This window comes from Anopheles moucheti, chromosome 3 (assembly GCF_943734755.1).
Source record: "Anopheles moucheti chromosome 3, idAnoMoucSN_F20_07, whole genome shotgun sequence".
In the NCBI taxonomy this organism is placed as follows: Eukaryota; Metazoa; Arthropoda; class Insecta; order Diptera; family Culicidae; genus Anopheles; species Anopheles moucheti.
The window spans coordinates 71,914,122-71,937,881 of record NC_069141.1 but is presented as its reverse complement, the minus strand read 5'-3'; the positions used below and the strand labels follow the sequence as shown (position 1 = coordinate 71,937,881).

Here is a 23,760-nt window from a genome sequence, read left to right as displayed (position 1 = left end):
CGTATGAAATAATCTCGATACTTCACGCTTCTAATCTTTCATTTCCGTGCGTCTGCACACACACACACACATTACAATATTATGAGAAAAAAGACCGATTTATATAAAATGCATATATTTTCAAAATGTAGAAAAATATAATCAATACAGCATGATACGTATTATAGTGTGCATTTGATTCGCTTTTGCTCGAAATGGTACAAACAACGAAACGTTTTCCCTAGCAATTGTAATTGTAGAACAGCCGTTCAACATCGGACTGCCATTTCACCCAAATTAAGCACACCAATTATAATATATTTTTATGTTCATCTTCTTAACCTTCTTCCGGACTGCGTACGCTTCCTACCTAAAGTATGTAATTTCGTAAACGGTAAAACTAACTATCCTTTTGCACCTAATTCTGGCCCCATTATTGCTTTCAATTTGCGAGACGTTAGAAAGTGGCCTCGCCGGTAAGGGAAACCCTCTAGCGGGCTCTATTCCCTTCGATCGCGCTGTTGTGCCTGGGCCATTGTGATGTACTGGCGTACTAGCCGTGAAATTTCGTGCGCTTGCTCGGTTTGCACACGGATGACACGCTGTTGAAGCAGGTTACCCACCTTCATGTCGAGAAACAGTGCACCATCTTCTGAACGTACCTGTGAATAATGTTCCGATAGCAAAAATGCTGTTAGATATGAGCTTACTTTTGGGCTAATGGCAATAGTTACCTTTCGCGTTGAAATCACTTCATTAAATGGCCAATGTTGCATCGTTTCGTGTGTGTTGGGATCGAGGAACAGCACACCCCGCCGGTTGAGGGCGAGAATGAGCTCGCGCCACATCGGACTTGGCTCTTCCATCGGGTTCTCGTCCGCCCAGACGCGCTTCACCGCGAAGAAGCTGCTGCCGAACAGTGGCCACGAGGAGAGTACGTTCAGGAACTGGGCCTTCACCTGGATCGGGCTCAGACCGGCGACTGATGGCCAGGCTGATTGGACCAGCGCAACCCACTGAGCCGGGCGCAGTTCGCGCAACGATAGTGCCGGCTTTGGGAGCAAAAATTTAATCTCCTTCATGGCCGGCAGGTGGTTTAGGTCGGCCGCACGGTGCAGAATAGCGGCAATGCGTGCCATATCGCGCACATAATCCGGGCTGGGCGCACCACCGTTGGGAAGTTCCAGCAGCAACCCCTCCAAATAGTCCGGTGCGACCTGGTTGAACAATACCTCGATGTAGAGCGGTGTCGGTGCTGGATCACGCTTCAGCGCAAAGTGCCACACCGAACGGCAGAAGATTAGGTAGAACGGTTGGCCCGATTTCAGCAGCTCGGTCGTAACGTCCAGGATGTACTCGTCGGCTGCCAACGGCATGGTAAAGGCATCGCCCTGAACGATACAGTAGAGTGAAAATTCCTGCTGCTCGGCCGGTGACTCAATGCCCAGCAGCGAGCACAGTTCCGCAATAACATCACCGACGACCGTTGAGCAGCGCGTATTGACGATACGTTCCGCGCCACCAGGCAGACGATATATTTGTCGACGGGCAGACCTGCAACGGTGTGTGGGGTTCGTTATAGAAGATCCGAACGGTAGGAAAGTCGCACACTACCACACTTACCTGCCCGCAGACACGGCGGTAACTTCCTCAACGCTCGGTACATTCTTGCGGCCACCGCAGCGTGCCGTTTTGCGAAGATTCGTCAGGCAAACGGCTGCCGTGCCGTGACATGGACGACGCCGATCCGACGCAGCCGATGTTAAATGTTCGATCAGATATGGTCGCAATGCGTCCGAACAGCCGAAATACGCCGCCAGTATACTCAACAAGCGCCAGGCCCGCTGGGCCGAATCTGGACAGGCCGATCGGTTTGCCGTCGTTTGCTTCATTAGCTGACAGTACACCTCGTCTCGCAGGGCCAGATGCTTGTGACAGTGCTGTGTGAACAAAATGGCGTGAGAGTGTGTTTAGTGGTGTGCCGTAGCGTAAGTGGACGCCGTGTAGTATACAGATTAGTGACAACATACCATCAGCACCGTGTAAACGCACTTCACTTCTGACAACTCCGGATCAACGGCAAGATCGCCGCAGTATCGCAGAACACAATCGAAACATTCCAGCGCGAGTGGTGTTAGGTCGGCCGGAAGTCGCAGCAATGGTGCCCGCAATGGATAACCCTGCCATTTCACCAGATCTGCGTGCTGGTTTCTCATGGCCCGTTTATCCGATCGATTGGATTTAAACTCGTCGCTGTAAAAAAAAGGTGAAGAAAACATCCAAAACACGGTTAACGCGATCGTCTGTCGGCACTGAAATGGCACTGCGAGTGTTTCGATCACGTACGATCGATCGATCGAGTTTGGGGATAGGGATACGGTCGTACGCGGCACCACTGCCTTTACTTACTCGGTACGGAAATGTTGCATCGCAAACTGCAGCAGCGAATGTTTGGTCAGCGATGTTTGCGTCGGGGAGGAATCGTTCTCGTGGTGTCCGACGATGTGCATATCGCTGTAGTTACCATTTCCGTTACCCATCGGTGAGTTTTTGTGGTTAACGATCATGCCACCGCCGCTACCGGCACCGCCACTACCGCCCCGGCCCGGACCATCGCCCGGACTGCGCTCACCGTACGGCGAATGGTGCTGCTGTTGTTGCTGCTGCTGTTGCTGTCCGTTGACGCCATGCTTCATGCCCATGCCGCTATGTACACGATCGTTTCCGTACCCGCCCATCGGTGGCGGTGACGATTCCGGCATACCATGATCGATATGCATATCCTCGAACTCGTCCATCAGCTGCTGGTGGTGATGGTGCCCATGATGTCCAGGGTGTCCCCCCAGGTGATGCAGATGGTGGCCCTTCTCCGTCGGTGAGATTTGGTTCGGTGATCCGGGGCTGTTGACGTTCGACGTTTCCAACCGCTCGAGCGGCACATTAAGCGTGGCTGCGGCCGCCCGTACACCGGACGATATGGTGGAACCTTTCGATTGGGTCTGCAATTATTGGTTGACAAGGAGAAGAAAGAAAAAGAAAGATGAGCAGTGAGCGATGATTCCACAAAAAAACCCCCCACGAGCAATTTATGAATTGAAGTGCAAGGCCTGAATCCGGCCGGGGTTAAAGTATGTAAGCTTCCTTGAACATGTTATTAAATTTAGAAAGTGGTCCCCGGACCCTAACATTTAGCGCCTTGTACGCTGGTACGGCTTTCTTCATAAAGTTGGCAAATTATGGGGCCAAATGCCAGTAACGTATGGAAAATGCAGGTGCTACACCCGATCTATTCCACTTTCTCGACCTTCAAGTACGTGCCCATGGGGGGAGAGTAGGGGATAACATATGGGATGTATTTTTGTCTATGAATGTATAAGTTTAAACATTTACAAAGCTATGTAGAGCAGCATACGTTATCATCAAGGCTTAATTGTACCATAATCGGTTATGTATAATACCAAAAGGGATGTTTTAAAATATGAAAAATACCGAGTAAAAACGGGGTTGATTGGCAGCGCTGAAACACCACTTTCGTATATCTCTCTTTAGGCAATATTGATGTTAGTCCGATCGACACTGCTTTCGCTTAAGACTGATTATTTGTAGATCAATTGAAATCTATACATATCAACGTGCACCTTACAGAGTAATGGTGATTTACGTAAGTTTTGAAAGAAAAAACTTGAAAAATGAAATATTCTGGATATATTGCTGGATTCATTATCTACTAGTTGAGTACCTCTAGTATGCGCTAAATGTTCCACTACAGTCTGTAAAGTATCAGTAGATGGTTAAAATTATGTCAATCCATCTTTTAACCCCTGCATCCCTGCCGGGTCAACACAAAACGAGTAGAAACGAACAAAAACTTAATACCGAATAAAACAGTATCTTCCGAACGGTACATCACTGCCGATTATAATGCGTGAAAATATCTATTTAATTAACGCTTGTCGCATTTTAATGCGTGTCGGGGGTATGCATCGTCTTCGGCAGACCGGCTAAGGTCTCCAAGCAGACAAGCAGTAGCGCTCTTCCGTTTGGCAGCGACGAACTGAAATTTCCGCTTCATTTGTCACAGACCATTACATCAACCAAACAAAGTTATGCAAATGTGGTGCAGTTAAATGGTGCATAGCATTCCCTCCGATTACGGCAAAAGGGAAAAAATGAAACTTGATGAGTGAGAAATAGTTAGAAATTGAGGAAAAAGATACCAATGCCTACGAGCAAACGAGGGCTGCAAATTGAAAACTGTTTTTTTTACAATTTATAAAAGTGCAAAATTTTGCGATCGATTTTGATGAAGTTATTACCTTCCTGCGGTGTGTAAAGATCGAAGATCAGATCTCCAATTGCTGGAGAGTGCCACACCGTCTAAGTAAGGTTTCGTAAGTGGGTCCCAACAACAGCAGTTTGGCACAATGCAATATTTGACTTGCCATTAATTTTCACGCGTGTGTCGCATCACGCGGGGAAAGTAAACAATTTGTGAAAAAGCACGGAATTGTTCACCGACACCGACCGAAGAAAACTAGCCCCTGCGGGGTCGGAATTGATGAGATAGAGATAAAGAGAGAGAGAGAGAGAGAATCAGCGGAGCTTTGAAGAAGTGAAGCAAACGAACCAAAAAGCCAAACCCTATGTAGCAATGGAAATGGCTGTCGGTGAAAAGCGTTTTATAACATGCGCGATCATCATCAAACGATTCGGAGATGGCCATTGAGTGAAAAGGCGCAATGCGACATCAGAGAAGACGAATGGATTAAAACTCCTTCATTCGCTGCGCTTGTTGATGCGTGTGTGTGTATGTGTAGGTCCATTTTTTCCACCTCTCTAGTGGTGTGGTATCCGTTCGGATTTTACAATCACAGTTTTTGTTTTCTTCGCTGCTGATTATCACCGAAACAACAACGAAAAAAAAAGAATTCCCCCAAGGAGTGAAACGGTGGAAAATGTGACGGGCATTTTTCTTTTCCTGTTGTTAATTTATGATAGAAAAAGTCATTTTTTTTTGTTTTCGTTAAACCGCAAACGCAGCCAATCGGTCGGTCTCGCAAACGGAGGGTAAAAAGACCATTTCGAATGTGCCATTGGGAGGGGAGGGGGGAGCGCATAAATAAATAATTTTTCCCCATCAAGTGCCAAACTTTCCAAATGTGTGTGGCTGACCCAAGTTGAGCCCGATCGCAATGAGATGCGGTATATACGGCACTTTTGTACACACGTAAGAGTACATTTAGACGCGCGCATCTTCAAACCCCAAAAAATCGTCGTACATCGGAAAGATGACAGTTTGGCAGGACTTGATTGCATCGCTACGATTTCCAATGTTATGGCACGTTATGTCATAACGAGTTAAGGAAGATGAGGGCTCGAGAGTATTATAAACACTTTGCTTTATATTGATGTTTGGCGGACGTGTAGCAAGGGTGTGACTTGGTTAAAAATAGAGGGTCCGGTGTTGGTCTTTACACGATGAAAATCCCTCCAGGACCATGATCGTACACAGGACACACAGTCTAGGGAAGGTGTAATTAATATGCTCAAGACCTTCCGGGCTCTACTCCATTAACTCTACCATCCTACACTTCGTTCGTTTCGTTGATGCTCATTATTTCTGAAACTTGCTAAATATATATAGTGTACCGACCGAACACAAACGACAAATTTAACTTAATCCTATTATTCTTAAGGATTGACTAATGTTCTGCTGCTTAGTTAGAGATCTCGCAGTGGTTCTCAACCAGAAGTTGATATCACTCGAAAATCCATATGACTTGTGGATATCCTACTAACAGGGAATGGATTAGTCAAATTGAACAAGCTTAGTAGCATGACGATAGCTTGGACATAACGAATTCTTGGTCCGGATAGTTCTGGGAGTCCCGAGAGTGGTGTATAGGTAGTGGCACCGACCCTCACGCGACAGGGTCGGTTTAAAATCTCGTTCCGATTACGAAGATTAGAGCTCTTGTTATGCTATGTTATGCTTGTTATGCTCTTGGAAGATGGCCTTCCTAATTCCGGTAAACCTTTGTTTGAAGATGATGAGTTTTGTTCCTTTTTCTTGACTTTTTATCTCTTTTCCTTAGATAATCCAACTTTTCCTTGTTCAACTCTTTCAATCCTGTCTGGACGATATCTGTTCCGGTTCATTCCTCCTCCTTCTACTCTTTGTACTGCTTTTTTATGACTTCTAACTAGAATTTCTGTTATTCATCTTAACCCCAAATAATTATATTACCGTTCGTCGCTTGTTGCCTGTGCAAGTCCCCGTAATGTTAGTCTCTTTAAATTCAGCTGTATGAAATGTGTATGAAATGAAATACGTCTTCATTATGAATAAAACAAGTTTCATACGATTCCGAAGCGTATATATAATTCCAACTTCCGCTTAGTGTTGAAGGCAACCAGATAAAGTTAATTGATTTTTATACTGTCTGTGTTCGTTAGTACAACGGTGTTTCTTCCCGTGCCATGCAGTAATTAGCGGCTGATATCATCTTCCGAATACGGCACAAACACACAAGTTACACGGGCAACTTCTTGAACACTCCCGTTGCACGTGGGTCGGATGAAAGGCGTAAGGATTTTAAAAGCAAACTAATTCATGCAAACACACACACCAACTTCCCAATTGATCCGTGGCATCCATCCCGCATTGATCACGGTTCTGTTCCCGTCTGCAACCGCACAACAGCCGTGCGGAATGATAAGGTAATGTGGTGCGCATTGAGGTCGATTGAGTTATTTTCCTCCCTCCAATTGCTGGTGCTACTGTTTTGCTTCGGAACGGGCCGGGGGGAATTCAATTGAGTTTCCAACGCCGTGCTTAACGGAAAAAAAGCGATGATTTGGATGAAATTTACATCGGAGTGTAGAGCAATCGGCTTCCTTTTCGGTCGGGTCAAAACGGTACCCTATAGGGAATTGACCGGAGTCTGCCGACCGAAAACCACACGAAGCAATCACACCAATATCGAAACCCGATGGAAGCCTTGTTTTTTGTTTTTTGCTTTGCCATTTACCGAGGTATTTCGAAACCATCGGAACGCTGGCCCAACAAAAGAATTTCCCAAAATAAATAGCAAAACAAAAGCGAGTAGATGAAGATGCACGTTGGGAAACCCGGGAAGGGAGGTATTGAGATACACAAAACATAAATATGCGGACAAGGTGCATTAACCGCAGAATCGATTACGCGTTGTTTTTTCTTTTCTGCATGTTTGAGCTTTACTTTAAAGCTATTTGCTATTGTTGCTGCGATCGTATTGGTCAATCGATCAAGCAACCGATCGGGCAACGTTCAGCATACGTTCAATTCCACCGCCACCGCAAGCAATTTTCCGCCGGGAAGAGGAAATTGCACGTACAAACAAACAAAAAAAACGCATACACCATCAGCATAAGGTACCCCTGGGAAATTCGGTTGTATAACGAAGCCGCAGGGCAGCAAAAGGTAGGCGACTTCATCATCGGAAGCACTTTGCGCACATCGATGGCCCTGTTTGCGCACCATATCGTGGACATCTTCCCCTTCTCTCCCGATTGGTGGAGAAATCTTTGCTCGCATTTATTGGAAATGTGTGCGATGGCTGACTGAGAAAGCGACTTCCAATTCGAACGCGTTTCCACCATTGCGACCACCGGTCGTGTGCCATCTGGTGCGAGCTGCTTGGGTGTATGTTTTTTTTTTCGTTGCTGCCCCGAAGCCCTCCCAAGTCCACGGGACTGGAAATGGAAAATTAATGTTCGATTCGCCTGCAATTCCAATACGACGCAACCTTCTGCGCGTGTATTATCGGGAAGTAAAACGGCGGAGGGAAAGAAAACAACTCACAGTGCCCAAGGAAAGAGAAGATGAATCGAGAAAAGAAATCAAACAGATTTATGATCTACTTGCGCTATGTGCTTTGGACGGGAGGAGGGCTTTTGAAAAACTGGGAGTACCCACAACCCCAGCTTCACACACGCCAATGGTTGTGTGATGCGTCTGGTGGTTCCCATGCGTCACGTCACGTGCCGCCGCCCCAGCCCTAGCAAACCAGTTTGCATTCCTCGGTTACCTCCGCTGCCTCGCGCAATGTTTCGAACCGTGCCAGAATCTCCTTCACCGACACCTTCGGCTCGATCGGCTCCTCGATGATCGTCTCCATGCGCCCGACCGACCCGGAACTGGCGATGCTGTTCCGGCGGTTTTTCAGCGAACCGGAAATGGAACCCGTGCTCGTAAGGGTGCCACCGCCATTGCCGTTGCTACTGCTGCTACTGCCAGAGCTGTTGGTACTGTTGACATTGTTGGCACTGTTGGAAATCGTGTCCATCGGAATCGTGGACGAGGTGGTTGGGTTTGCGTTCGGTGACGAGGGACAGGATGATAGCGGCGAGGTAGCGCTGTAATGGTGACCCATCATGGCGGACGGTGTGGTGGGTGACGTTTTGCGGCCACCGTGGCCCAGCACCTCGTCCGCGACCATTATGTCGGGTTCGGGGTCCACCTCCGGACCGCCATCGTGCCGCCTCCGGTAGCCACAGTTGGTGTACTCACACTTTTCGTGCGATTTCTCCAGGAACGCTTTGATCACCGGCCCGTCCAGTGGCTGCACGTTTTTCACATCGTCCAGATCGCTGCGCCGGTGTACGTCCACCCGTATCTGTCCGGTGATGCGCCCAATTTCCGCGATCGAGTCCGAATCGGACAACCGCTCCATATCTTCATCCTCCTCCTCGGCCGGATCTTCCCCATCGGAGGCGGCCGGATCGGACGACTCTACCAAACTGTCGATGGAGGGTGACCGGTTGAGGCTGTTGGATGGCTGCCGAATTCCGGATGGGCGCGCCAGGTGCCGTTTGTCGCCCGTCGCCACGACCCCGGAACCTGCGCCTGCGCCGGCATCATGCACGGTTTGTCCCCCGATGGGGCTGGGAGTTGGAATACCGTCGTAGCATTTGTACGAACTTTGCAGCGACTCCAAACCGCGGCGCTCGTCTAGAAGGCTCATGGTGGTCAGTGTATCCGACACCACCGGCAGGGATGATAGGGACGCTCCACTAGTGTCGTCTGCTACCGTTAATCACTTGCAAACCACACACTCGGACACGGGAAGCACTTTCACATACCGAGCCGTAGCAAAAAGAAACACATCCACCATTACATCCCATCAACAACAACCACAAACGGCGACCAGGTGCTTTCTTTCGATCGATCTTTCGGACGGAACGGAACGTGTTTTCGAATCCTTCACTTCCCGGCCAACTCTTGTCTATAATGCTACACACACACACGCACGCACACACTCATAAGGTGGGCCAGCGGGCCAATTTGCGGCAATTCAAAACCTAACTGTTAATCCCTCTTCTTACGCTAGCAATGTGTTGCCCCTTGCTGCCAAGAAGGCAATCGAGGGAAATACGAGACGGTGCACTTCACACTTTGCAAAAGCTCTGGTTTTTTTTACTTCCCCTCAAACCAGCGATCGGTTGCCGCTGCTGGCTTATAGCACACACGTATCAAAAACAATTCCTCACTTCAGTTTGCCAATTCCGTTAGGAAAATGTACACAGCGCGGAACCATCGGGGGCACGGTGGCGTTGAAGACTTGCTTGTGAAAATAAACGGCTTGTAGTACGACGTGCGTCCCGGTTGCAGCTTAAAACAGCTCAAGATCAAGCTGAAACCGAACAAAATAACGCATTTGCTTCACACACGTGACACTATGGGGGTTTTTGGGGTTAGGCATTTCACGAGGGGTTGAAGAATTCAATTTCATGACAAACCCAATAAACGGTTTGTAGTACGTCTATCCCAGTTACAGCTTAAACCAGCTCGAGATCAAGGTGAAAAAGGAACCAATATTCATTTGCTCCACACACGTGACACTTTGGGGGTGGATTTTTATGTCGTGTGTGTCTGTGTGCGGCTAAATGTAATTCACGCCACGCCACTAACGCGGGTCTTTATTGCTACACTTCCAGCTTTTACTGCGGGTTTCCGGGTTGCAAACACGATTCCGTGCGTGTAACAGACACATTTGACCCAAATCGGTACATCTTTCCTGCGCGTACAGCTTCCCCCAAACACACGGCTATCATCGGTTCGTCGCCGACGGATCGTTGCGATCACTTCGTCCAACCGCTGGACGCATCGTGTTTTGGTAAGATCCAGTTACCGTTTTGCGTATTCCCCATGAAACCCTTTGGCCGCCGTGTTGGAGAATGTGAAGCGATCGCGGTCCGAATGTGAACTAACTGATCGCACCGAACGCCACCACTGACGGACCCCGATCGTTGTGCCGGCCACCGTAAAATCAAGATCATTACAACGAAAAAAAAAACCCACCATCCATTCGCCGAGAAAAACCAGAAAGGAAAAATGTGGTGCCCCGAAGGCGGAGAGAGCGAAAGGTGAGTCTCGCTCTCACACTCTCCCTCTCTCTCTCTCTCTCTCTCTCTCGCTCTCTTCGTTGTTGCAGGGCGCGCAGGCGCGTTATGCTTTCGAAGCCAGTTTTGAGTTTGCCTTCGCAAACCCACCCTAATCCGGTCGAAGGAGATTTTTCACGTATCGGCTAGAGGCGAGCACGACGAGCCACACATCGGGGAAATGGGAAAGTTATCGAAGAGGACCGCCACCCGCAGACAAATAAAACGCACCTCATCAAGCGTCGGTAAATGTTGCAAAATAAGTAAGTCGTATGATTGTCGAAAACAAGGGGTGGTTTTTTTTGTTAAACAAACGTCGGGAGGGGGTAGCTGAAACAATTTCATCCCACATTGTGCCCGTACGCACACCCTGGAACCTGGTGTCTTATCTTGGTCGCGCTATCCGTCACGGTACCTTCGTGGGCCGTTATCCGATCGGTGCTGAGCGCTTCGTGTGCTGACCATCGCTCCATCTGCTGAGGAGGTTGTACAGGCGATTGCTTGCGGGGCAATTTCTTCGGGAGTTTTTTCGAGAAAGTATGGGCATACACACACAAAGCACCACCGTCCATCGCCGTGCGTCCTTCTGATGGGTTGGCACTGCTGCGTTACTACATCTCGTTTGGGTCCGGGATTGGGTTTTCGGTGGATGGAACCTGTTGTGGCGTTACCTTTTTCCTCTCATTTTTCCTAACGGCTTGTTTCGATTTTTCTCTCTCTCTCTCTCTTTGTTTATTATCTTCCTTTTTTTGCTTCTGTTTTGCTCTTTTGTTTAATTTTCCCGACTGGTCCGGTGATGGGGGGGGTGCTGCTTTATTTATTTTCACCCCTTCGTGCGCGCGCTCAGTCCTGCAATTCCGTCGCGGAATTGAGATGATTCGAAACTTTGCTTGTGCGAGCGCGTTCTGTTGCTTCGTTCCACCTGTTGCGCGTGTTGTGGCTGTGTGTTTCATCTTCCTTTTGTGCGCTGGCGCCTAGATCTTTCGATGCGCATAGCGCACCGCCGTAAAATGGCTGCAACCAATAGGTGGACGATCGATGATTTTTCACTGCGAACCCCTTCCTTTCGTGTTGTGTGTTGCGTGAGGCATTGAAAATTGCACTGGCGTTTGAAAACACGAGTCGAAAATGAGGAAAACGAAATGAGCCACCCCCGGGGTTTTTTTTGCCTCTTTGGCCACTGCACTTTTTGTGTTTTGGCGTGTAGATTATATTAAATGGGGTGTAAGTTGATGTTTTGTGATTTAAATATTGCACTCTTTCCACGCGCCATAACGATAGAAACATTCATCCGCGAACATATGGATGCAGATTAAATGAAGGCTATAAAAGCAATTGCGTTATCGGCAAAAATTGGTTTGCCAATGCTTTAGGAGAGGATTTCCATAACGTGCTTTTGTTACAGCATAAAAGGGGGGTTGCGTAGGGAATAAAAAGCCCTCCCTGCATCCTCCCTCTTTATTGACCGGTTACGCATGTTTCTATGCACTTTAGCTGGTATCGAACCGGTGACAACACACATCCGGATGCAGATAATTACCAACTTTCTCACTTTTACTGCCTTTATTGCATGCAGCAGAAGCAATATCAGCGATGGGTTTTGGTTTTCTCGCTCCGCTTCTTACCATGGACACGACTCACGCAGCTGGCGAAGTTTAAAGTCCTCTTTCTTCGCCCAGACTTCACATATATGCACCATTTTTACCTTCCTTGCTCTTCATTTTCCATGCATCCGTGCGTTGGATACAATTTAAATTGCGTTCGTTAATGAACTTGGCCACGCGGCCAGGGCGATCACATTTGCATGCAGATGTATTGGGCATTAATCGTCTAATGCAACATCACGGCTAGAGAGCACACATCGCAGCCGAGAAGTCGTCCGCCCTTTAATAATTCCCTTGCACACCTTGGTGATATAATCCGGCACCGGCACGTGTGCAAGGAGCGGTTTTGAGTGGCACTGAAAACCCTTTTCCATCTGTCCACGGTTACACGGGCCGTGTGTTGTTCAATAATTATTTTGTTTGACTGCATTTCACACGCGGCTGCACTTCGAAAGTAGCCATAAAAAAGGGGGTGAAAATGTGGGCAAATGTGAATACTAATGTTCGCTAATTATTTTGCTTTTTTTCCGCGATCTCGAAACGATAAGATGTGTGTGTGTGTTTTTTTAGGGTAGAAAGATGCATTAATAGAAACTGCTGACTGAGTTTTACTTTCGTTTGGAGAAATTGTTCATGAATAATAAACCACATGCGCATGCAGGCAGGTGCCGGTTGCATGCATCGGTTTAAAATAGTGCTTATTGAGTTGATCTTAAAAGGTGAAGACTAAGAAAAATAATATAATTTCTTCTTCTTGGTCACTACAATCCACATCAGAGGATCTCTCTAAGTCAACATTTCTTTTGCAGCAGTCCTCTAAACTGGTCACGGTCGAAATGTCCTTCCTCTCGGTTTGCCAGTCTAATAGTCCCGGTCTTTCTGGTAGACGCATGCATGCCCTAAACAGACTTTACGGGCTCGGTCGTCCGGTGTCAGTCTCATGACATTATACCGAAGAAGCTTGATGAGTTTAATACTCATTGTGACAAACAGTGAGAGCTTGTCGTATAGCTCTATAGCTCTCTCTCCTCTCGTAGAGCTCTAGAGACTATCCAGCTACGGATAAATAAAGTCAAAGAACGCCAGAAACGGTCAGGAGGTGGCCTAGACCTCTCGAAGTTGCTATGTTGACAAAGAAGAAAAGACTTTGACTCACTTGCACCCGGATGAGATTTTTCCCCCGGGCCTGTCGTGTACAATACAAACACCATTACGCCTTCCAATATCCAAATTTCACTAATAGCTAATTTAAAGGGAATAGTAACTCCAACAAAAAAATAATTAAATCGCTAAATTTAAACATGACGTTAGTAACTGCAAAACTACAGTCCTTTCAAACTAATAAAAGAAAACAACAAACATTTTATATTTTAATTAATTATGTTTGAAATGTTAGTAAACACGTTGTTTGGTTTACGATTTCCTGTGCCTGTTTGCATCAGATTGATTGTCAATTTCGAATTTTATTTTACCTTATGCAATGCATTAGCATAAGGGTAATAAAATGTTGGACCATCACGGTTTGGAAGAGTTCAACAACCGTAAACAAATATGCGCCGTTGTAAACAAAATGGATGCGCATCTCTTTAGGCTGTGTAAGTTTTAGGAAGAGAAAACAGATAAAACCGACCAATATGTCATGTTTTGTTGGAAGAATAGTACTTTCAATCAAATCTACAATTTTGTTATCTTAATATCATATAAAGATTTTGCCAAATGTAAAATCTAACTTCAAATTGATTAAGTGTTGTTTTACATGACAACTCATCTTTTTTCATGTGAATAGTTTTGTTTAAAGTTCGTTCGCAACACCCACTTGGAGGATGAACTTACATAATTGAATTGCAACACTACACTTTTCCTATCTCACATGGTGATGCAATATCTTAACACGGCTTGACCGGTCAACCGCTTGTCTTTTTAAAGTGAAACACATAAAAGAACTGCTTTTACTGCGCGAGCAAGATAATGTAACCGTGTCATACCGTTGAATTGTTGATTAACTTAAGAGCGTCTAAAAAATGGCCACCGACTTGTGTAAATAAAAAACAATCCTTGCACAACAACCGTGTCATACACGTAAACAACAAAAAACAGGAGCGCAAAAACAAAACTTCTTGCTAGCAATGCACCTCTGTTGGTGCCAAATGAGTTCCAAAAAAAATGATAAAATACATAACAAACTGCCACCACCTACCTGTCGGTACTCGGCGAGGTACGATTGTACCATCATCTGGATAGAATTCGCCTTCGACGCGTGCAGTACGATGCGTGCGCCAGTTTTCAGCGTTAGCTGCAGCGTGAGCGGTCTCGGCAGCGTGGTAACACTTTGTATATCGTCGTACGGGATGGCGCGCTGGATCGCCAGAAATTCGGGCTCCTTGCTCGCGAGATACACGCCCATATGCGACACGGCCAGCAGTGTGCCCTCCTGTATCGACGGTGACCCGTTCATGGCGAACAGCCGGGCGAAGTAGAGCGGCCATCCGCGGGCCATATCGAGCACGTGGCGCTTTACGATCGCCCGCACGTGTTGCTTCGCCGCCGTATGCCCGTTCGCGGTGATCCCATGGCTGCTGAGCAGATTGACCGCGAGCCGCTTCTCCTGGGGCGATATTCGCATGCAGGGCGTCACACCGAACACGTCGGCCGTGATCTGGTTGAAGAGCAGATCGAGGGCGGCCGGTGCGGTGACGGTTTCGCTCGGCCGGAACACTTCCTTGCGGACGCGCAACGTCCAGGTGACGCGGTTGTACGTCAGACAGGCGGCGGCCGGCGCCTTGAGCGAGGGGTTCATCTGCACCGGCATGACCGGTGCGGGCGGATCGGCCATCGCACCATCGTCCAGCTTTTCGCTGTACACCGAACCGTTGGTCGTGGCGGCGGACGATTTTCTTTCTCGCTCCTGTACGCTCTTCTGCACCATGTGCGTCTTGAAGGTCGCAATGCCCGAGTTCGGCGAGCTGGCGGAGTATTGCTTTTGCTGCTGCTGGTACTGCTGCTGGTACTGTGATTGCTGCTGCTGCTGGATCTGATGCTGCTGGTGCTGCTTGTCCTTTGCGTACGAGGACGGATGGAACACTTTGTTGCTTTCCTTCTCGCGCTGGAGCTGCGTTAGCTCGTAGTTGCGCTCACGTGCCTCACGCTCCTTGTCGCGATCGCGATCGCGCGGATCGCTGGAGGTGGATGACGGGCCCTCCACTTCGGACCGGTCCCAGACGGATTCGGAGAAATTCTCCCGATCGCGTGATCGTGACCGCGAACGGGAACGTTCTCGTTCGATGATCATCTCTTTCTTGAAACCTGTGGACGAGAAATGAGGAGGGGTTTAATCACTTTTGTCCACTAAATGTGGCGTGGATCGCGATTCCGATTCCGATAGCGGACACTTACTAGTTTCATAGACCAAATCTAGCTTGGCAGCTTCTGCGCGACCCCAGGAATCCATGAAGCTATCCTTGGCACCGAACGTATCACGCTCTTGGCGCTGGACGAAGGACGGAATTTCCGACTGGTTCTGATGGTTGTTCTGGGCGGCCATCATGCTACCATGTATTGGTGGTGGTGGCGCTGGTGGCGTCGAGGTCGGTGGTCTTATCGGTGGTGGTGGGGCTGGACCCGGCGGAGCTGGTGGAAGAACCTGTTCGAGGTGGATGACGTCAGTTAGAGAACATTCTAAAAACTCAAAAATCGACTCCCTTACCGTTGGCCACGCTGTCGCCGGTGCACCCTTCTTGCTCGCCTCCATGCGCTGGACCTGCGTCTTCACGGAGGGTGAATCTGCTCCCATCGCGCCGGGTGACTTTGTACCACCGGGCGGGTTCATGCCACCGAGCTGCTGCTCCAACATCATGCGCCGTGTGTCCTCCAGCTTGGCGGGCGTACGCTCCGGCCGGTCGGATTTGGCACTGGACGAACGTACCGAGTGGCCCGCCGTTACTTGCTCCAGCCGCTGGCGCATTTCGTTGCTCAGCTTCAGCTTGCCGACGCTGTTCGGCGCGGGTCGATCCGCACCGATGTCGAAGCTGCGCTTCGCTACGCGCGCACCCTGCTGTCCGCCGGCTCCGGACCCCTTGGTACCGTCGACCCCGTCCCGGTTCGCATGCTCCTGCAGCTTTTGGTCGATCTCGAACTCCTCCCATTCGACACCGTTCGGTGACCCGATCGGTGAGTCCATGTTGCTGCTGTGCTGCGACTGTGGTGTCGTTTTGCGATTGCTCTGGCGCGTCATCTTGAATTGGATGAAGTTTTCCTCGGTTTCGCTACTGGCCGGCACGCCCTGCGGCGGTGGCCAGCGCCATTTGCCGATGCGCACCGTCTTCGCACGGCCGTACGGGTCCAGGAACGGACGCACCTCGAATGGATCTTTCAGCTCCAAGGGCGGTGGAAGCGGTGGTGGCGGCGGCGGTGGGATCAAGTTGGAGGAGGACGAATCCTTGCGGTTGCGCAGCATGTCCGAGAACGAGGACGACCCGGACGGGCCCGGTCGGTCGGCCCCATCCATGCGGGACACGGCTTTGGCACTCATCTTCCGATTGGGCGAGTGTTGCACGGTGGTCGGTGAACCGGTGGCACCGCCATGTTTCGGTGAGATTGCGCTCGGAATGGCGGGTGGCGAGGAGGACGACGATGGTCCGGCCCCGTCCTGCTGGGTGAGCAACGTTTGCAGCGCCTGATTCTGTGCCATCAGCTGCTGCTGGATCTGGATGTTTTGGGCCATTGCGGACTGGAGAAAGGCACGCTGCATCTGCTGCTGGTAAGCGGTACTATCGACGCCCGGTGGGATGGTAAACACCGGCATCACCACGTCCGGACTGACGGAACCCATCATCAGGAGCGAACCCGTGCTGGGCGGCGTGATAGGGTTCGGTGCGCTCGGCGTGAACCCGTTCGCGGTGGCGTTCTTCGCCTGGTGCGTAGTGCCTCCTTTGGTGCATCTCGCGACCACCTCGCACCGTTCCAGGTCGGTCAGCCGGCGGTCGGTGCGTACCGAATCGAGCAACTCGGACACGAACTGAGCACCACCGCGGATGCTAGCCGCTAGCGAGCGCGCATCCGAGAGCTCATCCAGGGAACCGTCCAGCACGGGACTGAACAGATCGTCCAGAAACTGGTCGACGTCGGATGCCTGCGAGGGGACGCGCACCCGCCGCACATGGCTGGCCAGTGAGGGCGCCTCGCTCGTGTCCGACATGGCCGACGAGCGTACGCTAAACTCCGACTTCTCCGCGTACTTCAACGAGTGGGAACCGGCGGTACGCTTGCCCGCGTACTGCGACTTCACGAACCGCGGATGTTGCTCCTTCAGCGGTGCGATCGTGTCGACCGAGCGATACTTGTTGCCAATTCTGTTTTCCGCCAACGTGAGCGTCAACGAACTTTCCGGCTCGTCGGCATCGGGCGAGATCATTGCTTCGTCCGGTTCGCCGGCGAGCAGATCGTCCAACGAGCGGGACCGGCTCTTGTCCTCGTAAAAGGCACGCTCCTCGCGTAGCTTGTGCCGCGACAGTGACACATCGTGCGATGTCTTCCTGCCGGCCCCGGTCGGCTCCATGTGTCGTGCGTTACCGTACTCGACCGGTTCGTGCTTCTTGCCGCTTCCGATGGCCACCGGCACCAGCTGTATCTCGTGCGAGTTTCGCTTCATCGAGGGTGGTTCCGGTGGTGGAACCTGCGGACGCTTCGGACTGCTCGGTTCGATGGACGGATCGTTCGTGCCCGCGATCGGCACCGCATTCGGTGGTAATTTTCTGCCGCAGCGTAGAATGTCACTGCGCACGGCTGGGAATGCGGGCGGGAGTTCCTTCTCCGCCACCAGATCCAGCACAAAATCAAGCCCGCAAGAATCGGTCATTTGATCCGATTCGTCAATCACCACCGTCCAGCCGAGGTTCGGTATGCCGAACGAGGAGATTGCCAATGCGGCCGCTTCCTCGCACGTGGTCCACGAATCGACGGCCACCGTCTGGACACTGCTGTCCGGCAGATTAAGCCCAAGCGCCGTGTCCGCCAGCCGGGACGATGCACGCCACTCCAGCCAGGAGGGCGGGAACAACCGGCAAGGGTTCGTTTGGCCAGCGTTCGCATTGCGCAGCAGCTTCTTCAGGATCTGCTCTTTCGTGTTGGGCGGTGCGTTGTCCACGATAAACTTGATCAAATACTTGCTGAACGCCGACCCGGGCTGGAATGCGGAGAGACAGTGCGACATCAGTGTCCACAGCTTCTCCGCTGCGGTCTCATCTGCCCGGTACACCTGGTTGCATATCTGCACCAATATCTCGTCCCGCAGACCGCGCGATGACAAGCCCTTGTGTACGATGTAATCGGCCAAGATTTTCTCCCGGTTCGCATCCATGGTGGCATCGGTGGTCCAGCGAATGATCAGCTTGAAGATCGCGATCGCATCCTTGAAGTCTTGATCGCGAGCGGCAGCGCGCGAAAGGAACGGTGCCGTTATGATGTCACGACGCGGTGCCAACTTCACACCGTTGCAGTACACCGAGCTGAACTTGCCGAAGGCGAACTGATCGAGATCCGGCGGCAGATCGGCAGCGGACGGCGGTCCTGGAACCGTGCCGACCACCTTCACCAGATTGCGGTCGCTCTGCTGACCGGTCCAGTTCTCCGATTTGGAAAAGATGAATGCCAACTCGGCCGGGATGTCGAGCGGGACGGCGGACCCACGTTCGACCTGCTCCTTTGCTAGCCGTTGCGCCGTGCGTTCCTTCTTTAGCCGCTCAGCCTCACGGCGCCGTTTCAGCTCGTTCTTCAGCTTCGCGTACCGCTTGCGCTGCATATGTCCCTTGAACAGTGCCTGGTACTTGGTCACACCGTTCTTGACGGTGAGGTACCGGTTGCGGTCACGGTATCCTCGCCAGTAACGCTGTATGGTGACGGCACCACGCACTTCACGCTGGACCTTCTTGCGTGCGAGCATGCCGCGCACGTTTCGCTGTATCGTAACCGCGGCCAACCTCAACCGATCGGCTCTGCTCGCTTCCAGTGTCCGGTGCAATGCCTCGCGCAAGAATACCCGGGTGGCACCGAGCTGGAAGTCGGGCCCTTCCGTGTTTGTGCCGGGGAGTTCGTCCAGCACAAAGCGGCACAATTCGCGATAAGGCGTGCCTTTTGGTAGTGGCGTCTTCATCAGATGGCGATAGCGCTCGACGAAATGCTGGAAGCGAAGGCGCACCGGATACCCGGACTGGCGGATTTTGATCGTGTCCAGCATGCCAAGGTAACGCAGCTGCTGAAGCACGCACGGCATGTCCATGCGCAGCGCCTGTTTGTCATTGTTCGGTTTAACGCACCGCACGAACCAAGGGTTGCATTTCGCCATCGACTGCAGCAACTGCTGCAGCGAGTCGGAAAATCTAGCCGCGACCGTAGGTGTGCGCGGTTTCATAGTGACAAACCGCCCATTCGAACCTTTGGGCAGCGTTTTGCCGACATCGCGTTGCGCCCGCAGCTGCTTCGTCATCTCCCCGACCAGCGGTTCCGTGCTGGAGCTCAGCAGCTCTATCACGTCCATGCGCAGTGCGTCGCGATTCTTCTCCAGGAACCCATCGACGCAGTACCACACCTGGCCGGCGTAGTGCGTGATGCCGAACTCCTGGGCACCCACTCTGGGGCGCGAGTAGAGTTCGTTCAGGGCGTGGTTGTAGTGGCACTTCTCGAGAAAGCTGGAATCGTTCGCCCGCGGAAAGTTAGACTCGTCGTCCAGCAGATGGAAGATGCCGACGGGCTTCTTGGCGAGCAGATGGATCACCGGCAGGTTGTCTTCCCACTCCAGGTTGGTCCACTCGAGACGTTCGCGCGCGTACTCGGCCTGTTCCAGTTTGAATACGTGTTTGTTGAAGTACAGCTGGAGACTTTCGTTGGCGTAGTTGATACACAGCTGCTCGAACGAATTCTCGGCCAAATCTTCGAACCCGAAGATGTCCAGAATAGATAGACGTTGCGCATCGTGTGTACCACCACGATGTACGATGGAGTTGATTCGCAGTACAAGCCTAGAGGAGGAGAGTCCAGAGTAAGCAAATTTAGTACCAAAATCATAGCATCTTGAGGAGGAGATAATGTCCAAGGCCTCTAAATATATATACGTACCAGTTAAAAAGTCCCGAGTAGAGCGCCTTCGCCAGCGCATCTCGCGCATCCAGCGCTTGGTCGATGCCGAGCGGTGTATACAGACGCTCCGAGCGCGTCTCAGTAATGCGTGAGGTCAGCGACTTCAGGATGCCCTCCGATGGCAGCTGTAGCAAGTGGGCGGCCCACTTAATTTCCGCATCCGACCCAATCTCAACGCCCTCCTGTCCGTGGCGCAACTGGCGCCGGTGGAAGTACACATTGCCCAGATGTAGCACCGAGGCCAACACCTTCACGATACCTTCGCGCTCGTTCTCCGTAACGCCGAGCACCTGCATCGCACTCTGCAGCGAGGCCCAATCCATGCGCCCCGGCGCACAGTCCGAGCCGCCCTGGTTGAGGTAGAAGTATTTATCCGCCTCCAGCAGACCGTACTTCATGCGCTCGGGCTCGGATAAACCACCGAGCAGCTCGTAGAACACGTGATAGTTCCGTTCACCGGCGGCCTGTGTGACTATGCGCGACTTCTCCAGCAGATACTGCGTAATCTTGGCACCGATGATGGCCCCCGACTTGAAGTACACCTCCAGGTACTTGCCGAAGCGGGAGCTGTTGTCGTTCCGCACGGTGCGGGCATTGCCGAACGCTTCCAGCAGTGGGGCCGCCTCGAGTATCTGCTCGGTGATGACGGTGGAGGCGGACCCACCGCCCGGTACGACCGCGGCGAGATACTGCATGACCAGCTTGGTCGACTCCGTCTTGCCCGAGCCCGACTCACCGGATATGACGACGACCTGGGGCGACGGAAGGGCGGCGTGTGCGGCCGAACCGATCGCAAACAGATGGGGCGCCAGCGTGCCGAGGGGCCGGCCCGCGTACAGTTTGGCCATCTCGATGCCGTACGATTCGGGAAACATTTTGTACGGATTGATCGCGATCAGTATGCTGCCCGCGTTCGTGTAGATCAAACCGTTGTCGTAGCGCAGCTTGAGATTCCACAGCAGTGACGCCTCGTGCAGGTCCTCCAGCTGGGTCATGTCCTCCACACCGGTCTTGCCCAAATCCTGCCGGGCACGTATGTTTCCCTCATTCGGCCCGAGGGTGAACGTTTGCGGCTGGAAGTAGAAAAATACCAATCTGAGTCACGAACTCTCTAGAGCACTCCCTCTATCTCTCTCTTTAACTCTGCTTAAAATTCAAGATACTCCTCCCCACGGTAAGGTCACAAACTCCATACATTGGGTGGTACGTCGTCCGGCTGCAGTTTGTTGCGTGGCGGTCTCCTGGTTCTGGTTGCCGGTTGCTTGACGATACTTTCTTTTCCCTCATCGGGAGAAAGTTCACTGACCGTTTCCATGCGCCGCTGGCGGCGCTTTATCCGCTGCGGCAGCAGTGACAGCGACTGACTCGGCGAGGGTGTACCGCCTCTTTGCCATGGTTCCAGATGGAAGCTAACCGTCCGCATTCAGAACCGGAACGGTACCGAAGCGGAACGGAATCTTCTTCCGATTCCAATCGTGTCTAGGAGGGATGGGTTGCCAAATCGGAATGTGTTGCGTGTGTAGCAGCTAGCACCAACACTGAACTTCAGCCAACTCCAAAAGGTCAACTACACGGCGGCACCACACAGCCGCGGCACCACTTTTGCTTTCGTTCGTGATAATGCTTCCAGTGCAACTGCATCTCGAGTGCGCAACATCAGCCACCGATAGGCAATTCAGCCAAACAGGCAACTCTTTTCCCTCCCTTCGGTGAGTTCTTCAGTGCCGCACCGAGAGTGCACAAAATGCTGCACATGCACTTTTTCCGTTCGGCATCAAACGAAAAGAAAAAAATAAAATAAACCCCCGAACGCACGCGCGCCGATTGATCGGGTGGAAAAGTTGCTCACGCGTTAGAAACTAGTTTGACCAGCCCGCCCGATCGGTGCATGCACCTTAGCAACCATCGCCGGGTTGGTGCAGTGCTGCAGAGTGTTTTCCATTTCCACGACACACCGATAGGGGAAGGAATAAAACGAATCTCCTCCATCGTGGCCATTAAAAATCGGTTTTTTTGTTGTTGTCTAACGTGGGGGTTCCAGGGAAAGAAAAAAAGTAAAGCATTTCGTGCTGGGTGCGTGCGTATGAACGCCACCCACCGCCCAATCATCCAATTGGTGCCAAATCTGCATTTTCGCGATGGTGCACGTTCATTTTTTCCCTTCTTCTAATAAACCGCTCGTTGCAAAGTACCATGCGGGGCACAACCAACCGCCCCGATACATAGATCCCGTTGTGATGCGTGTGAGCGGTGTTTTTTTTGTTGTTGTTGTGTTCACCCTTCCACCCGTCAAAATTGCATGGTTAATGGCGCGCGCTGGAAGTACAAAAAAAAACACAACAACCTACCTTGCCGTTGATAAGTGCCTGCACGATGATCATCTGAGCGGCACGATGAACTTCTTGGATCTCGCCCGGCAGCGGATGTCCGAGGCCCGGATCGAACCACACCAGATCGCCCGTAGACCAATCCATGGTGACGGGGATGTTTGCTGTTGCTGTGGTATACCTTTGCTGCCTGGTGTTGCGTATTTCGATGTCACTAGGTTAAGCGAACCCTGGAATTGGAGAAGAGCGAGGATTTGTCGTATTAGTTTGTTTGTTTTTGAACGCTCAGTCTACTTTTCCAACGTTTCGCAATGGTGTGGGGTTTTTGATCGAACCATTCTTCTATTCCGTTCATGTTCAGATCAGATAGCTTTGCTCTACAGTGAGAAGAAGAATGTGAGAGAGTTCTAGTGGTGTGAAATGTTTTTAAATCATCCACCGGGCGGAGATATTCTTCACATTCTTTGCAAGCTCAGCAAGTTCTAGTGGCCTTTCGTCTTGGATTTTACTCGACTTCTGTTTATTCGTAGCTGAGTTGTCAAGTCCAGCACATCAGTAATGATTAGTGTTGGGTAAATCGGATTCAGATTCATGATTCTTTTAACTGAATGAATGAACCTGAATCTCTATTCTAAAGATTCATGTCTCCATGTGCCATGATTCCACAGTGGTCTGAGGATTCATGAATCTTTTGAGAGTCGATTCCTGATTTGCATCATTCTCTACTAAAAAGTCATATGAATGAATCTTCTACAAAGATTCATTGAGCACAACACTAACTCATAAATATTTTAAGAATCGACTCCTGATTTGAATGACTCCTTTCGGATTCATTATACTCTAACACTAGTAATGATTCATCAATTGGATATCATGTAGACCCATTAGACCATTTTAACTGTAGATGGTCCCGCGGCAAGGGAAATCGCTTTATATCGCGCTACAAAACAAATGTAATGATTTAAATATAAAGTAACGTCCAGTTTACTGTCCATTCCATATAGCACAACACAACCATAACAAGTGAATAAACAAATAGAACAAATCGATACAGAAAAAAAGATTTCGAATCAGATCAGAATGTTCGTTCGAGATCATAGCATTAATTCTCGGTTCAGCATATCTGAGAGTAGCACCGAAGTTAACAGGAAGAATCGTTAGACACCTTTGCTTCTTCCCCTTCCTTGGCATAACGATCTCACTTCACTAGGTCATGCCCTTGCATAAAACCACTTGTTTTAAAATCACAACCGGACCAGCCAGTCTTGCTACAGGAAGCCGGTCCGGATGATATTCGG

At 50.6% G+C, this 23,760-nt stretch overlaps 1 protein-coding gene across 1 annotated transcript; it reads right to left on the bottom strand.

The window, feature by feature from the left end:
* Positions 1-154: 154 nt before the first annotated feature.
* On the bottom strand, positions 155-22,609 carry LOC128305840 (unconventional myosin-XV). Its single transcript, XM_053043458.1, has 10 exons — positions 22,484-22,609; positions 20,115-21,208; positions 15,709-20,017; positions 15,399-15,645; positions 14,203-15,308; positions 2,389-2,978; positions 2,010-2,232; positions 1,603-1,919; positions 714-1,533; positions 155-641 (listed from the first exon to the last, which is right to left on the bottom strand). The coding sequence occupies exons 1-10, from the start codon at positions 22,607-22,609 to the stop codon at positions 480-482; spliced, it is 8,994 nt and encodes a 2,997-aa protein (XP_052899418.1). The 3' UTR covers positions 155-479.
* Between the last annotated feature and the right edge of the window lie 1,151 nt (positions 22,610-23,760).